The following is an 18,556-nucleotide window of genomic DNA, read 5'->3' as shown; positions in this document are numbered from 1 at the left end:
CTTTACAGGTGAGGTAACTGAGGCACAGAGAAGTGAAATAACTTGCCCAGTATAACACAACAGAGGTGTAGCGGAGTCAGTATTAGAACCCAGGTCCTTCTGAGTCCCAGACACCTGCTGTATCCACTAGGCCAAGCTGCTTCTCTGATTCTGATAAAATTAGATTAATTTAGGTAAAATTACCATTCGTGACAGATCATTAAGACGTGTTTTTCTTTTCCCTTCCCAAAATAGACTGGGACTGTGGGATATACCAGATGTAGTGTTCTGATGAAATTATATTTGATTCAACGCAGGCATCATCACGAGAACTTTGTGGGTTACCAGGATGACAACCTTTTCCAGGATGAAATGAGGTATTTGCGCTCCACCTCAGTTCCTGCACCATACATATCAGTAACTCCCGATGCCAGCCCTAATGTTTTTGAGGAGCCAGAAAGCAACATGAAGTCCATGCCACCAAGGTATTCCTGTTCAGTTGTTTCTTAAAGTGTGCTGAGGCAAGGGGGAAGAGAAGTCTGGAAGAAATATGGAATCGTGGGGCTGGAAACAAGTAGTAGTAATATTTATTAAGCATCTGCTGTGTGAAGAGCACTGTACTAAGCGCTGGGAAAGAGGATGCAGGTGGGAATTTAACATGGCCCCTGAGGTGGGGGGAGAGACAGACAGATCTGGAGCAGTAAAACATCATAAAGGACAAGTACACAAAGAAGCTATGGCTTGAGGAGCAGAAATTTAAGCACCTCATGATACAGAAACCCCGGCAGACCCATAGCCATTAGCCTTCCCAAGGTTGTTGTGTTGTAAGAGGCATCATGCTATAGGTGCTATTCTCTTTCCCCCTCCTGGGTGGGGTCAACAGGATGGGATGGGCTCTCCCCTGTGGTGCACAGATCTCTAAATTACGTACTTGTATTCGTGTCGACTTGTACTTCCCAAGCTCTTAGTACAGTGCTCTGCACACACACAGTAAGCGCTCTATAAATATGATTTAATGAATAAATGTCTGTCTCCCCCTCTAGACGGTGGGCTGGGTGCGTGACTGCCAATTTTGTTGCATTGTGATAACAATAACAACTGTGGTATTAGGTGCTCACTATGTGCCAAGAACTCTACTTAGGGCTGGGATGGATATAAGCAAATCAGGTTGGACACAGTCCCTGTCCCCCATGGGGCCCACAGTCTTCATCCCTATTTTACAGATGAGGTAACCGAGGCCCAGAGAAGTGAAGTGACTTATCCAAGGCCCCCCCAGCAGACAAGCGCTTTGTACAGTGCTCTGCGCACAGTAAGCGCTCAATAAATACGATTGAATGGACAAGCGGCCAAGCCGGGATTAGGACCCAGGTCCTTTGGACTCACGGGCCCGTGGTCTACCCACTAGGCCGTGCTGCTTGTAATAATAATAATAATAATAATAATAATAATGGTATTTATTAAGCACTTACTATGTGCAAAGCACAGTTCTAAGCGCTGGGGAGGTTACAAGGTAATCAGGTTGTCCCACGGGGGGCTCACAGTCTTAATCCTCATTTTACAGATGAGGGAACTGAGGCACAGAGAAGTTAAGTGACTTGCCCAAGTAGTGTCCCAGCTGCTTGTTAGCCGCCAAGTCATTTGAAGCAAATTAAGCAGACTGTGACTCTAGCCCGTGAGCGCTCGTTGAGGGCAGGGAATGCGACTGTTCATTGTGTTGTACTCTCCCAAGCACTTAGTACAGTGCTCTGCACACAGTAAGCACTCAGTAAATACGATTGAATGAATGATGAGTGAAAGTAAATATGCATAAGTGAAGCAGACGTGGTCTTAGACGCCTCCCTTGTACGATGGACCACACTCCCGGATAGCTATATTAAGATCCTAAAATCTATGTGAATTGTGCATTAAGCAAGTGTGAAAGGGACTATTGCAGAGACTAGAGAAAAAGATCAGCATTTTTTGGTACTTCCCAGGTGAGCAGATGCGTGGTATCGAAGTGTTTTGAGGGGAAAAAAAAGGGTTTCTGTCATAAAAGAAAAAATGCACGGTCCTATCAGCCTGAATTAGAAGTCTCTGAAAGAATAATCAACTAGAGATTCAATCTAACGTCTACGTTCATAATACTTATGATGCCTAAAATGACTCCGTTGGGATTAAGAGCCTGTGTAATTTCAACCCCAGGTTTTAATATCCTTCCCTAGGATTAAAACTATAGGAGATTATTGCAAAGAATAAAAGACTTTTTACACAAAACTCCAGTGGCACTTCTTAGAGACATTGCATCCCAGACAGCTCTCAAAACTGTTGGTATGGCAAAGACAGCATGAAGTTGAATGTGATTTCTTTTAAAGTTGCTAAAGAAATTAGAAATATTTGCAATAAAACAGGAAATGCAACCGAAACAGCTTACTGCTCTTCGTGATCGAGCATACACATGCGTGACTGGGGGTAGGACACCAGAGTTGATAGAGATCCATGATCACCACTAAACTAAGAATTTTATGTGTCACTAAAGAAGCTTTATGTCTCCCTTCCACACTGATCTAGCACTGTTGAAAAGAGCAGTCAGTCATATTTATTGAGCGCTTACTGTGTTCAGAACACTGTACTAAGTGCTGGGGAAAGTACAATATAATAATAAATAGACAAATTCCTTGCCAACAGTGAGCATACAGACTAGAGGGGGAGTCAGACATTAACATATATGTTATAATGTATAATATATATTCAACTTGTACTTCCCAAGCGCTTAGTACAGTGCTCTGCACACAGTAAGCACTCAATAAATATGATTGAATGAATGAATGAATATACGTAATCATACATAATACATATATACATAATATATATGTATATATGTAGAAGCAGCGTGGCTCAGTGGAAAGAGCCCGGGCTTTGGAGTCAGAGGTCATCGGTTCAAATCCTGGCTCCACCACTTATCAGCTGTGTGACTTTGGGCAAGTCACTTAACTTCTCTGTGCCTCAGTTACCTCATCTGTAAAATGAGGATTAAGACTGTGAGCCCCACGTGGGACAACCTGATCACCTCGTAAACTCCCAAGCACTTAGAACAGTGATTTGTACATAGTAAGCACTTAAAAATGCCATTATCATTATTATTAGATGCATAATATATACATGATTTAATAACGTAATAATTATTAATATGATCATATAATTTGTGCATAATAATAGATAATGTATACATATACATGCTACACACACACAAATACATGTAGATATGTATATATGAGTGGATGAAACAACCATTATCACAAAGGTACCTGAGTAAATGAACTCCTGAACCTGAATTCCATCATCAGAGTTCCTTAAATCATAGAAAACAGGCATAAGCTTAACCCCAATATTTGAGGAATATTTTGATCTGCAGTCAAAACGGTGAAAAATGTAAGTGCACCTGGATTGTGGCCTTCCTACAGAAAACTCCTAAGTGAAGATGAGACCTAATGCTCAGACAGCTGCACTAAACACTGGTTTGCTTTCCTCAACCTGTTACAGTGAGGAAATTCCTCAGGGCTTCAAAAATGCCACCTGAATCACCCTCTTCAAGAAGGGAGTCAGTCAATCAGATGGTATTTATTGAGTGCCTACTGTGTGCAGAGCACTATAATACGCATTTGGGAGAGTACAGTATAACAGAATTGGTTGACACATTCCCTCCCCACAGTGAGCTTACGGTCTTGACACCTGTCCACGTGTTTTTTTTTTGTTGTCTGTCTCCCCCTTCTAGACTGTGAGCCCGTTGTTGGGTAGGGACCGTCTCTATATGTCGCTGACTTGTACTTCCCAAGCGCTTAGTACAGTGCTCTGCACACAGTAAGCGCCCAATAAATAGCATTGAATGAATGAATGAATGACAGACATTAATATACCTAAATTTTGGACAAGTGTAAAATTGCCGTGTGGCTGAGGGAGGGCTCCATAAAAGTACAAATCCAAGTACAAGGGTGGTGCCGAAGGGAACGGGAGAAGAGGAAATGAGGGTGTAGTCAAGGAGTCATCTTGGAAGGGATGTGCTTTCAAAAAGACTTTGAAGGTGGGAAGAGTGATCGTCTGTCAACTCTGAAGGGTTAGAGAAGCAGCGTGGCTCAGTGGAAAAAGCACGGGCTTTGAAGTCAGAGGTCATGGGTTCAAATCCCGGCTCCACCACTTGTCAACTGTGTGACTTTGGGCAAGTCATTTAACTTCTCTGGGCCTCTGGGCCTCAGATGAGGTTCCCTCATCTGTAAAATGGGGATGAAGACTGTGAGCCCCACGTGGGGACAACCTGATCACCTTGTAAATTCCCCAGCACTTAGAACAGTGCTCTGCACATAGTAAGCGCTTAATAAATGCCATTATTATTATCATTATTATTAAGGGGAAAGGATTTCCAGGCCAGAGAAAGGACCTGTGTAAGTGGTTGGCAGCTAGGTATATGAGATCGAGGTACAGTGAGAAATCCTCCTCCTTTCTGGAGCTGGCAAGGTGTTAGAGTCCTGAAAAGATTACTGGAGAATGTAGCCAGTCATAGGTGACCGGAATCCCCCGATCTGTGTAACACAACAGATTCAGGACAATGACAGAGAGCCACCTAAGACCTGCACTATGTTCATTGCCTTCCAAAGATTTGTTAAGCACTACTTTGTGCTAAACACTGGAGCGGATACGTGCAAATCGGTTTGGACACCGTCCCTGTCCCATATGGGGCTCACAGTCTCAATCCCCATTTTATAAATGAGGGAACTGAGGCCCAAAGAAGTGACGTGACTCACCCAAGGACACACAGCACACAAGTGGGAAAGTCGGGATTAGAACCCAGGTCCTTCTGACTCTCAGGCCACACTGCTTTCCGTCAGCCCTATTTTATGGATGAGGAAACTGAGTAAAAGTGAAGTTAAATAATGTCCTCACAGTTACCCAGCTGGCGAGCGGTGCTGGGATTAGGCTGTGAGATTTGAAACTACTGCAGAAGACACTCCCATCTCCTGGAACTGTTTAATCATCTGCGAACCATGAATCACTGGGAGCTATGTATTATAAATTGTCGATTCACATAATAATAATAATAGTAATAATGATGGCATTTGTTAAGTGCTTACTGTGTGCAAAGCACTGAATTAATTAATCTCTATCTCCCCCTCTAAGCTTGTCGTGGGCAGGGCATGTATCGCCCACTGTTATACTCTCCCGAGCGCTTAGTACTGTGCTGCACACACAGGCGCTCAGTAAATACCACTGATGGTGATGATGACTATGATCATCATCTACGAGCCGTATTCATCATCAGTGGCAGGATCAAAGTTTGAATATTGAGGTGGTGGAACATGGCTCACGGTGCCACTGGGCAGTTGGAAGACATGGCGGCAAATACCCAAGCAACTGCTCTTTATTAAATCGAAAAAGTTCATCTGTCAGCATGGAGGAGGGGAAAAAAAAGAATTTGAAGCCCAGTCGAAAATAATCCAACTCAACAGTAGACAGTTGAGAGGACATTGGTGCTTACTGATCCAGCCTGGCCAGCAGAAATCTAAAGCGGTTGTTGTCCTCAAGCACAGGTTTTGAGTAAATTGGAATGCCAGGAGATCAAGAGAGGCCTAATGTGAGACAAACAGCAAAGATTTATCCTTACTTTCATACATGGGGAGTGACAATCCCAATGCTATATGTTTTTTTAAGCTACAATTATATGTATCGAATTAGGACCTCACCATCACTAGCATCATCTTTGCCAGCAAAGGGCAGTCATGTACATTCTGTTCAGAACCTAGAACTTTTTGGGTGCTTTCATTTAAAATAAAGTGAAACAAAGCCATCAAGATTTCTAGATTACATGAAACCTTTAGGGAAATTAAACTCTTAAAACTGATTTCTGTGCCAGTCTATAACAATCAATCAGTGGTGTTTATTGAGCATTTAATGCGTGTGGAGCAGTGTCTTAAATGCTTTAGAGAGTCCAGTAGAGTTGATAGACACATTCCCTACCTACAAGGAGTGTACAGTCTAGACGGGTGACAAACATTAAATAAATTATGGATATGTATATGTGTTGTGATCCTGTTGATGGGGTGAATCAAGTATTACCTCAAAAGAAATATGAATCTTATTTTGCTGTATTTTACTCTTGGTAGGTGATAATGTTTCCCCTCAAGGGCCCAATTTTTCTTGTTTCCTATCTGTAGTTTGGAAACAAGTCCTATTACAGATACTGATCTGGCAAAGCGAACGGTCTTCCAAAGATCATATTCCGTTGTTGCATCAGAGTACGACAAGCAACATTCAATTTTACCTGCACGAGTTAAGGCAATTCCTAGAAGAAGAGTCAACAGTGGGGACACTGGTAAGTAGAGGGAACACAAAAGCAATAGAAATATTCATATCTGAAAATTAAATGAACTAGAAACTAAAGGGAAAATTGTCTTTACAACTTTAGATAAACGTTCTGAACATGGAAGAAAAAAATCTTGTATTAAATAATAAAGGATGAGGCTTTTTTTTCCCCCCTCCCTACCACAAAAATGTAAAAGACCTTCAGCAGTTTTGTAAGTCCATTTCCTTGACTTTCTGCTGGCTTCATCTTATTAAAGTCCCATTTGGTAGATCTGCCCTGTTGTCAATGAGTTCCAAGAAAGTCACATGATATAGCACTTATTTTTGACTCTTATTGTATGAAAGTTTCAGGGAGCAATATGGAAAGCAAGCATAAATACTTTTCCTGGAATAAAGGGCTGGCAAGGTTCTGCCTTTCTGGTTTGTTCAGTCTATAGGATTGTAGTACCATCTGTTAGTAATGGTTTGTGGCATTGATATTTTATGTGACTTGAGGGGACTGGGACAACTAATGGGCATATGCTTCTTTCTATTTCCAATTTTCTTGTGCACAATACGCATTAATGAATTATCAGTCGTTTCTGTAGAGTTTTTCAGGCTGCCTAGCTACGCATTTGGCTTCCAAAGATTGAATGTTAGAGTCAAGCTGTTTAAAAATAGAGCTCGTTATTCTAACAATTTCAGTGACTGCAAATCCTATCAGGCATGAATAACGTAAGGAAAGTCCAGAAGTGAACAAACTACATCCTGTATTTTTGCACTTTAGCTTGCCAATCAAATTTAACCATTTCTGTGGCGTGTGGGTTATAGACTCTCTTAAAATTACTAACCTTCTAAAGAACCTACTCACTGTATCTATAAAAAACAAATAAATCTGTCATACATATTTTTTCTCTTTAAACAGAAGTTGGCTCCTCTCTTTTGCGACATCCGTCTCCTGAACTTTCCCGACTTATCTCAGCCCATAGCTCTCTTTCCAAAGGGGAAAGAAATTTCCAGTGGCCAGTGTTAGCGTTTGTGATCCAGCACCATGACCTGGAAGGTCTTGAGATAGCAATGAAGCAGGCTTTAAGGAAATCTGCTTGCCGCGTTTTTGCTATGGAGGTATGAAAACATTCAGTAATAAGTACTGCAATTCGTATGTTTGCACCTGCCTAGGGAAAATAACTTTCTACCAAATTCACACTGTGGTAAAGGGGAAAAGCACACATGATAATTTAAAAATTGCAGTTCTGGTTGAAACCAGAGATAGACGTGTGTTTGTTAGACCATGATATTTATTTTTGAAACTGGAAGTTTCCCAAAGCTTTTTTTTTTTCAATATTTTGGGTACTAACATGATAGCGGCTATGGGTCAGACGTTTTGATTCTGGTTTTATCAGTTCCACAACCTCTTCTCGCATCAGAGAAGCAGCGTGGCTCAGTGGAAAGAGCCCGGGCTTGGGAGTCAGAGGTCGTGGGTTCAAATCCCGGCTCCGCCAGTTGTCAGCTGTGTGACTTTGGGTAAGTCACTTCACTTCTCTGGGCCTCAGTTACCTCATCTGTAAAATGGGGGTGAAGACTGTGAGCCTCCTGTGGAACAACCTGATCACCTTGTAACCTCCCCAGCGCTTAGAACAGTTCTGTGCACATAGTAAGTGCTTAATAAATGCCATCATCATTATTATTATTATTATCATCAATTTTATCAGTGAAACTGTGGATGTTGCCTTGATGTTGGGGTCGGGGTGGTGGCTGGGAGATGTAGGAGAAAGCAGCCAGTTTCTTTTCACCCTGCTCTGGTGTGTCAAATCTCCCAACCAGTCCTCTGAGGGCCAGCCAGAAGAGACTTCCTACTGTAAAGCATGTTTCTTGACCTGAGGTAAAAGTGAAGCTAGGACAAGTTAATTCCGGAGTTATCTGCCACTTACCCCATTTTCCAGCCACTTCCCCTCACCAGCATTCAGGCAGCTACATGGCTCAATAGAATAAGTAGTTCAACCACTTAGTGTGGCCAGTTTTAAGCCTCAGTGGCTTTAAATATTTCCTTTTAAACCTCGCCTTTTTTTAATGGCATTTGTTAAGGGCCTAAGTTCCCCAGCAGTGTACTAAGTGCTGGGGTAGATACAAGCAAATCAGGTTGGACACAGTCCATGTCCCTCATTGAGGCTCATGGTCTTAATCCTCATTTTACAGATGAGGTAATACGGGCATAGAGAGGTGCATTGCCTTCAGTAAGGCTTTGAAGTAGAGAAGCAGCGTGGCTCAGTGGAAAGAGCACGGGCTTTGGAGTCAGAAGTCATGGGTTCAAATCCCGGCTCCGCCAGTTGTCAGCTCTGTGACTTTGGGCAAGTCACTTAACTTCTCTGTGCCTCATTTACCTCATCTGTAAAATGGGGATTAAGACTGTGAGCCCCACATGGGACAACCTGATCACCTTGTAACCTCCCCAGCGCTTAGAACAGTGCTTTGTACATAGTAAGCACTTAATAATCAATCAATCGTATTTATTGAGCGCTTACTATGTGCAGAGCACTGTACTAAGCGCTTGGGAAGTACAAATTGGCATCACATAGAGACAGTCCCTACCCAAGTGGGCTCACAGCCATTATTATTATTATTATTATTATTATTATTATTATTATTATTATTATTGACTTGCCCAATGTCACAGAAGACACATGGTGGAGCTGGAATCAGAACCTAGGTCCTTCTGACTCCCAGCCCCATGCTCTATCCAATAGGCCACACTGCTTATCAGTTGTATTTGTTGAGTGCCTACTGTGGGCAGAGCAACTGTACTAAACTCTTGGGAGAGTACAATAGAAAAGAGTCGGGCGACACGTTCCTGGCCCATAACGAACTTACAGTCCAGAGGGGGAGATAGACATTAATATAAATGAATAAATTATGGCTACCTACATGAGTGCTGAGGGAGGGGTGAATAAAGGGTGCAAATCCAAAAGGAAGGGCGACACAGAAGGGAATGGGAGAAGAGGAAATGAGGGCCTAGTCTTAGAGAAAGGGTTGGAGGAGATATGCTGTCAATGAGGCTTTGAAGGTGGGCAGAGTTATCGTGTGTTGGATAGGAAAAGGGAGGGCATTCCAGGCCAGAGGCAAGACATCCATCCATCCATCAATCAATCAATCGTATTTGTTGAGCGCTTACTGTGTGCAGAGCACTGTACTAAGTGCTTGGGAAGTACAAGTTGGCAACGTATAGAGACGGTCCCTACCCAACAGTGGGCTCACAGTCTTAAAAGGGGGAGACAGAACAAAACATATTAACAAAATAAAATAAATAGAATAGGTATGTACAAGTAGAATAAATAAATAAATAGAGCAATAAATGTGAACAAACATATATACAGGTGCTGTGGGGAAGGGAAGGAGGTAAGGCGGTGGGGGAGAGGAAGGAGGGGGCTCAGTCTGGGAAGGCCTCCTGGAGGAGGTGAGCTCTCAGTAGGGCCTTGAAGGGGGGAAGGAGGTGAAGGTTCAGCAGTGAGGTAGACGTGATCAAGGTACAGTGAGTAGGTTGCCATTAGGAAGGTGAAGTGAGCAGACTGAGTTGTACTAGGAGAGCAGTAAGATGAGGTAGGAGGAGGGTGAGGTGATTGAGTGCTTTAAAGCCGACGGCAAGGAGTTTCTGTCTGACACAGGAGCGGATGGGCAACCATTGGAGGTTCTTGAGGAGTGGGGAAACATGGACCCAATATTTTTGTAGAAAAATCAACCGGGTAGCAGAGTAAAGTATGGACTGAGATGAGGAAAGACAGGAAGCTGCGAGGTCAGCAAGGAGGCTGGTACAGTAATCAAGGCGGGTACTGGGATTAATAATAATAATAATAATAATGGCATTTATTAAGCACTTACTATGCACAAAGCACTGTTCTAAGCTCTGGTCAGCTGGTCTAAGCGAGGTCAGCAAGGAGGCTGGTACAGTAATCAAGGCGGGTACTGGGATTAATAATAATAATAATGATGGCATTTATTAAGCACTTACTATGCTCAAAGCACTGTTCTAAGCTCTGGGGAGGCTACAAGGTGATCAGGTTGTCCCACGGGGGGCTCACAGTCACTCCCCATTTAACAGGTGAGGTAACTGAGGCCCAAAGAAGTTAAGTGACTTGCCCAAAGTCACACAGCTGACAATTGGCGGAGCCGGGATTTGAACCCATGACCACTGACTCCAAAGCCCGTGCTCTTTCCACTGAGCCACGCTGCTTCTCATTGTTTTAGCAGTGTTGTGAAGGTTGAGCCGGCAGGATTTGGTGACCGATTGAATGTGTGGGTTTAATGAGAGAGATGAGTCAAGGATAACACCAAGGTTCCGGGCTTGTCAGACAGGGAAAGTGGTGGTGTTGTCTACAGTGATAGGAATGGTGCCGATTTGTACTTCCCAAGCGCTTAGTACAGTGCTCTGCACACAGTAAGCGCTCAATAAATATGATTGAATGAATGAGTGATAGGAAAGTCAGGGGCCAGGGGAGACAGGGTTTGACTGAGAAGGAAAGGAGTTCTCTTTTGGATTTTGGAATTTGCTCTTGTGATTCTTGCCAAGTTTTCATATTATTTCAATCTTTACTTCCGTCTTGTCTTGTTTGGGAATCTAGTTTGGCTATGGCCTTTTGGAACCTTCAACAGAGTCCTGATTGGAACTTTTAATCCCATACCTTCCCTTAAATACAGGAGAATTGATTTTGGTCCTAATGTAGGATTAGACGGAAAAACTGCCATGATTTTTAATCTCCAAAGGAAGAAATGTCATTGGAATCGAGTATATCTAATCTTACTTTTTCAAATCCACTTATTCCTTTCTTTGTGTGCCACATTTTTTAAATTATTTTTGTTTGAATTTTTTGCTACCCGATTATATTTTTCCACAGTGTTAACTATACTTCCTTGGTCACTTAGGCTTTCAACTGGCTTTTATGTAACGTCATCCAAACAACTTCTCTCCATGATATTTTATGGCATTTTGTGGCTTCACTGACTCCCGCACCAATGGAACCAGAGGAGGACGAGGATGAGGAGAACAAAGCAAACAAAGAAAATGCAGAACAAGTAAGCATGTGTGGTTTTTATGATTCCATGTTTAAACCAGTTAGTAAAAAAAAAGTCCTTGAAGGTAGCACATTAATCACATAAAAGTAAATCTGACAGATTGCAGAACATAAGAATTAAATTTATGTCAAATGTAGAACTAATTACCGAATTCAAACAAGAACATAGTTCACCCAATTTATGAATTATGTGGATTAGATTGCGAGCTCTTTCACTATTATCGTGCTCATTCACTGGGCAGGAAACGCAAAGGAAAATAGAGAAGCGGTGTGGCCTAGTGGCTAGAGCACGGGCCTGAAATTCAAAGGACCTGTGTCCTAATCCCAGCTCCATGATTTGTCTGCTATGTGAACTTGGGCAAGTCCCTTCTCTCCCCGGAGCCTCAGTTGTCTCATCTGTAAAATGGGGATTAAGACTGTGAGCCCCAGGGTAGCACATGGACTGTGTCCAACCTGATTAGTTTCTATCTACCCCAGCGTTTAGAATAGTGCCAGGCACATAATAAGCGCTTACCAGGCATCATTAAAAAAGAAAGAAACACACAAAAATAGATCCTAGCAGCCTGTTTGGTGAGTTGAAATTGGGCGATTATACAAGGGGTAAATGAAAGGAACACTCGAAAAGCACACTGAAGCTAAATTTCAGGAGGCAGCAGCGGAAGGCAAGGCTGCCTAGTGTGCATTCATTCAGCCCGTTCATTAGTTTAATTGAGCACTGTACTGAGGTCTGGGGAAAAGCGTGGGCTTTGGAGTCAGAGGTCATGGGTTCAAATCCCAGCTCCGCCAGTTGTCAGCTGTGTGACTTTGGGCAAGTCACTTCACTTCTCTGCGCCTCAGTTCCCGCATCTGTAAAATGGGGATTAAGACTGTGAGCCCCCCGTGGGACAACCTGATCACCTTGTAACCTCCCCAGCGCTTAGAACAGTGCTTTACACATAGTAAGCACTTAATAAATGCCATTTAAAAAAAAAATGATCGGGTCCCTGGCCTTCAGTGGGCTCACATTCCGAAAGGGATGATCAGGAGGTTGTCAGTAGATGTGCACATGGGAAAAGATTGGAAACAGAACGGCAAACAATAAAAGAACACAAGGACGACAATAAACACACTGAGAGCATCAGAACATTACAGTCATTTTCAGACAAATCACCACTCGGGCAGAGCTGGCCAACCAAAGCCTGCCCAACATTCTCAAATCAGAAATGGGCCAGCTATCTTGGACCAGGGTTTTCAGAAGGATGAATCAATCAATCAGTGGTATTTATTGAGCACTTACTATGTGCAGAGCACTGCATTCGTTCACTCAGTTGTATTTATTGAGCACTTACAATGAGAGGAACCCTGTACTAAGCGCTTGGGAGAATATAATGAAACAATAAACAGCGTGGCTTAGTGGAAAGAGCACGGGCTCGGAGTCAGAGGTCATGGGTTCTAATCCCTGCTCTGCCACATGTCAGCTATGTGACTTTGGGTAAGTCACTTAACTCCTCTGTGCCTCAGTTACCTCATCTGTAAAATGGGGATTAATAATTATAATAATGATGGCATTTATTAAGTGCTTACTATGTGCAAAGCACTGTTCTAAGTGCTGGGGAGGTAACAAGGTGATCAGGTTGTCCCAGGGCAGGCTCACAGTCTTAATTCCCATTTTACAGATAAGGTAACTGAGGCCCAGAGAAGTGAAGTGACTTGCCCAAAGTCACACAGCTGACAATTGGTGGAGCCAGGATTTGAACCCATGACCTCTGACTCCAAAGCCCAGGCTCTTTTCACTGAGCCACGCTGCTTCCGTGGGACAACCTGATTACCTTGTATCTCCCCCAGCGCTTAGAACAGTGCTTGGCAGCACATAGTAAGCGCTTAACAAGTGCCGTCCTTATAATTACTATTATTATTATTGTTATCTTCTAACCCAAAGAATAGGTGAATCCATCAGTAAGGAGGAGGGACTGGCTGCCAAAAGTTGATTTCATTCTTTTTCATTTTAACCTTCTTTTCGGCAAAAAGTACAGTTGACATATCTGCTTTGACTCTTAAGGAGAAAGACACAAGAGTATGTGAACATCCTCTGTCGGATATAGTAATTGCAGGCGAAGCAGCGCATCCTCTGCCGCATACCTTCCATCGCCTCCTCCAAACCATCTCCGATCTTATGATGTCTCTTCCCAGCGGCAGCTCACTGCAGCAGATGGCCCTGAGGTAATGTGATATTCTCAGCTCTTAGCTTGAAATATTATAAATTATAGGGAGTGTATTAATTATTATAAATTATTATTAAAATAGTGTAAATATTATACTATTATAATAGGACTAGAGGAGGACTATTAGAGAAGTGGCGTAGCTCAGTGGAAGGAGCCCGGGCTTTGGAGGTCAGACGTCATGGGTTCAAATCCCGGCTCTGCCGATTGTCAGCTGGGTGACTTTGGGCAAGTCACTTCACTTCTCTGGGCCTCGGTTACCTCGTCTGTAAAATGGGGATGAATAATAATGATAATAATAATGTTGGTATTTGTTAAGCGCTTACTATGTGCAAGGCACTGTTCTAAGTGCTGGGGGGAATACAAGGAGATAAGGTTGTCCCATGTGGGGCTCACAGTCTTAATCCCCATTTTATAGATGAGGGAACTGAGGCGCAGAGAAGTGAAGTGACTTGCCCAAGGTCACCCAGCAGACATGTGGGGGAGGCGGGATTCGAACCCATGACCTGTGACTCCCAAGCCCGCGCTCTTTCCACTGAGCCACGCGCTGTGATCCCCCTGTGGGACAACCTAATGTGAGCCCGTTGTTGCGTAGGGATCGTCTCTATCTGTTGCTGATAGAGCGACAAGCGCTTAGTACAGTGCTCTGCACACAGTGAGTGCTCAATAAATACGATTGAATGGATGAATGTAACCTCCCCAGCACTTAGAACAGAGCTTTGTATATAGTAATTGCTTAATAAATGCCATCGTTATTATTGTTATTATTATAAAGTACAATTACTATATTTGGGGGGGCTGGGGAGGGACTGTGGTGTTAAAATTAATTCATATGTGTTAGTTATCAAAAAGTAAAATAATAGTAACGATTGTGGTATTGTTAAGCATATATTATTTGCCAAGCACTCTACTAAGCACTGGGATAGATACAGGATTATCAGTTTGGGCACAGTCTCTGTCCCACACGAGACTCACGGACTAATCGGAAAGGAGAGCAAATATTTAATCCCCATTTTACAGATGAGAAAACGAAGGCACAGGGATTTTAAGTGACTTGCCCAAGATCATTCAGTAGGTGACAGGTTTAGCTGGGATTAGGGTCCAGTGACCTGACTCCCAGATTCATGCTCTCTGCACAGTCCATGAGGATCATCATCGTCATCATCATCAATCGTATTTATTGAGCGCTTACTGTGTGCAGAGCACTGTACTAAGCGCTTGGGAAGTACAAGTTGAAGTACAAGATGAAACCCTGAGCTTGGAATAAGGATTCAGTCCTAACTGTGCCTTAACCCCTGAAACAAGTTGCTTCCTACTACTTGGCATCATCCAAATAGTTACCTTAATAGCTCCCCCATCCATGACTAATTAAAGCTTTTATTCTGTACATCATCTTCCATGTTGAGAAATTAGCCATTTCTTTGTCAGAAGTATTCTTAAACTAAGGAATGTATTCTCAGGATATGTCAATACAGAGCTTTAAATTTTGGGGTTCTAAACCAATAGTAGTATGAATGTTATTATTTGCAGTAACCTTTCTTAAATATAGTCAGTTCTCCAAAAGTGAGTTTTTATCATGTGATGTGGACAGGATGCTTTTGAAGAATTAGGGAATATTCTTTCCACAGTGTACTGGTGTCTGGGTATAGCAAGATCCAGAAGCAAACAGAAGTCCTCACTCTCGGCTTCAGGGCTGTCCATCCCCTCGCCCCCTCCTACCTCCCCTCCCTTCTGTCCTTCTCCAGCCCAGCCCGCACCCTCCGCTCCTCTGCCGCCGCTCACCTCCTCACCGGGCCTCATTCTCGCCCGTCCCGCCATCGACCCCCGGCCCACGTCCTTCCCCTGTCCCGGAATGCCCTCCCTCCGCTCATCTGCCAAGCTAGCTCTCTTCCTCCCTTCAAAGCCCTACTGAGAGCTCACCTCCTCCAAGAGGCCTTCCCAGACTGAGCCCCCTTTTTTCTCTCCTCCTCCCCATCCCCCCCGCCCGACCTCCTTCCCCTCCCCACAGCACCTGTGTATATGTTTGTACAGATTTATTACTCTATTTATTTTACTTGTACGTATTTACTATTCTATTTATTTTGTTAATGGTGTGCATCTAGCTTTACTTCTATTTATTCTGATGACTTGACACCTGTCCACATGTTTTGTTGTCTGTCTCCCCCTTCTAGACTGTGAGCCCGTTGTTGGGTAGGGACCGTCTCTATGCGTTGCCAACTTGTACTTCCCAAGTGCTTAGTACAGTGCTCTGCACACAGTAAGCGCTCAATAAATACAATTGAACGAATGAAGTCGATGCAGTGTGAGAAGACACAGCCGTGCCCCTACAACTGATGTCAGTTATGGCATGAATTCTGTATCTTGTGGTTTTTCCATTACACGACAACTATTATAGGAGGACTATCTCATGTGGTGAAACTGTTAAAATCTTTATGAAGTTATTTCAGAGCTGTATGTTTATTTTCAGATGCTGGAGCCTCAAATTCAAGCAGTCCGATCACCAGTTCCTACACCAGAGCAATGTCTTTCATCACATCAACAACATCCTGTCCAAATCCGATGATGGAGATAGCGAAGAGAGCTTTAGCATCAGTATACAATCTGGTTTTGAAGCTATGAGTCAGGTCGGTCAAAGGAATCCTTTTCCATCTTTCCTGTTATTTTTGCACCTAGGCTACTGAAATTCAAGAGCTTTCTGAATTCCTGCTGATTTTGAGGCCCACTAGTGATTGGCCTTGACTTCCTTGGCACTTGTGGTCCTGCGTGGGTCGGCTCTCCAGGCAACAGGATGGTTCCAGGGTTGTTTCAGCGGCTTTTGGAATTGACTGTTGGAGGGTTGGGGGAAAGAGTTAATTCATTCCCAACCCAGGTGATCTTTCTGGAATTGTCCAGGTCTCCAGCAGGACTCCAGAACCTTCCCACACCCTTCCTCCCAAAGGTTCATTCTGAATGATGATTCCAGCCCCTACTCCCACATCCTGCCCCAAAGCTTCATCAGGCTGGGAAAGATTGACCCAATCTAGAACAGGAGCTTAATTCCCCCAAGGATTCCTGAAGCCACCCTGAAAATATGAAGGGGATGGGTAAGAAGGAGGGGAGCCCCAGAAGACAGAATTTCTGCTGCTGGGCAACTGGCTACTTACTATTACTTACTTACTTACTACTTACTATTCCTACCTGGAATATGGCTAGTGAGTTTGGTCCATAAGTAAGGAGAAACCTCTGCTAACAGCACAGCAACATACTTCCCAAGTTAGGAGTATCACAAATTCATCGTGTCTGTGTAGGGTTTTTGCTAGGATTGTAGTTCGTCTAGGGGAATAGTTTTATCCTAACAGTGTATTTCCAAGGCTAAAGGCAGGCCCTGGTCTGAGCATTCTGAACATTTGTATATTTCCGACAGGAATTGTGCATAGTCATTTGTTTAAAAGACCTGACCGGCATCGTTGACATAAAAACATCAAGCCGTCCTGCTATGATCGGCAGTCTGACAGATGGATCCACAGAAACCTTCTGGGAATCGGGAGATGAGGATAAAAACAAAACCAAAAACATCACAATCAACTGTGTGAAAGGAATTAACGCCCGCTACGTATCTGTTCACGTAGACAACTCCCGAGATCTTGGGGTAAGAATTTCCTAAGGTGGCTGCTTTGGCATTTGAGTGGGCTTAGACTAGCATTTCAGAAATTATCTTTTCACTTCATTTTCATAACTTTATCCTAAGATTCTTGTAAATAGTTCCTAGGAAATAGGAATTCCTGGCCTCAGGTAAAAGCTCCTTACGTTTTTGTTGTAAGATGTGAACCTAGTATATAAATCTGTGCAGGTACCCATACAGACTGATTTTAAGGACAGAAGTCCTTAGCGATAACCCCCAGTTGGTTTCTGAAAAATTGTCAGAATAGTTTTCTCACAGGAAATCTTTTAAATAGGGGATTTGTTCTTGAACCAAAGTCAGATTCCCTGATGTTACCAAAATGATCCAGAATTGCACATTTTGTCACTTCCAGATGAATAATGTAATAATAATGGTGGTGGTCTTTCAGCACTTAATGTGTGCTTTCTTAAGCACTGTGCTAAGTGCTGGGATGGATACGAAATAATCAGATTGTATTAAGTCCCTGTCCCATACGGGGCTCACAGTCTAAGTCCCTTTTAGACTGTGAGCCCACTGTTGGGTAGGGACTGTCTCTATGTGATGCCAATTTGTACTTCCCAAGCGCTTAGTACAGTGCTCTGCACATAGTAAGCGCTCAATAAATACGATTGATTGATTGATTGATTGATTGATTAAGGGGGAGGGAGAACCGGGTATTGAATCCTCTATTTTCAGGTGAGGAATTTGAAGCATAGAGAAGTTACGTGACTTGCCCCAAATCACATTGCAAGCAGGTGGCAGAGCTGGGATTAAAACCAAGGTTTAGGACTCTCTCTACTAGGCGATGCTCTTTTATAGCATCAATAGCAGCCATACTGACTTAAAAATCACAAACTTGAAAAATAAAGGATGTTAACGAAATGTATATTGTATAGAATAGTGTGCATTACAGATGATCTGAAATGCATAAGCAAATTTTAACCCTTTATATTGTAACCCCAAAGTGGGCACAGGGCTGAGTCTGGGTGAATCCTACAGCAGGCTTTAAGCTCACTGTGGGCAGGGAATGTGTCTGTTTATTGTAGTATTGTACTCCAGAAGTGCTTAGTACAGTGCTTTGCACACAGTAAGCGCTCAATGAATACGATTGAATGAATGACTGAGGCTTTGAGGAGCTATTTGAAGGGTTCTTGGCTGGAGTCTTCTCAGAAGTGTTGGCTGTTCTTGTTTTGTCTTGTCTGGTTTCTAAAAGAGAGTGTCCAAGGAAGTTCGGACAGGTGATTCTCTTCTCGTACATTTCCCTGTAGTAGCGGTATTTGTTGCACAGTCCCCTTTTTCCTGATGTGCTTCATTCAGAAGCACGATGGATTCATGTTTCTCAAACGGGCCTATGGAGAAGTTTCCGA

At 43.1% G+C, this 18,556-nt stretch overlaps 1 protein-coding gene across 1 annotated transcript in view; it reads left to right on the top strand.

The window, feature by feature from the left end:
- MYCBP2 (MYC binding protein 2) overlaps positions 1-18,556 on the top strand; it is a 404,370-nt gene that overhangs the window by 334,521 nt on the left and 51,293 nt on the right. Inside the window, exons 62-68 of the mRNA XM_038763035.1 lie at positions 297-464; positions 6,162-6,319; positions 7,214-7,413; positions 11,203-11,352; positions 13,390-13,550; positions 16,017-16,173; positions 16,953-17,177. Coding sequence (XP_038618963.1) covers positions 297-464; positions 6,162-6,319; positions 7,214-7,413; positions 11,203-11,352; positions 13,390-13,550; positions 16,017-16,173; positions 16,953-17,177 — 1,219 coding nt within the window. The remainder of the gene's footprint in view (positions 1-296; positions 465-6,161; positions 6,320-7,213; positions 7,414-11,202; positions 11,353-13,389; positions 13,551-16,016; positions 16,174-16,952; positions 17,178-18,556) is intronic.

The sequence above is a fragment of the Tachyglossus aculeatus genome, chromosome 2 (assembly GCF_015852505.1).
Source record: "Tachyglossus aculeatus isolate mTacAcu1 chromosome 2, mTacAcu1.pri, whole genome shotgun sequence".
In the NCBI taxonomy this organism is placed as follows: domain Eukaryota; kingdom Metazoa; phylum Chordata; class Mammalia; order Monotremata; family Tachyglossidae; genus Tachyglossus; species Tachyglossus aculeatus.
This window is presented reverse-complemented; position numbering and strand designations above follow the sequence as displayed.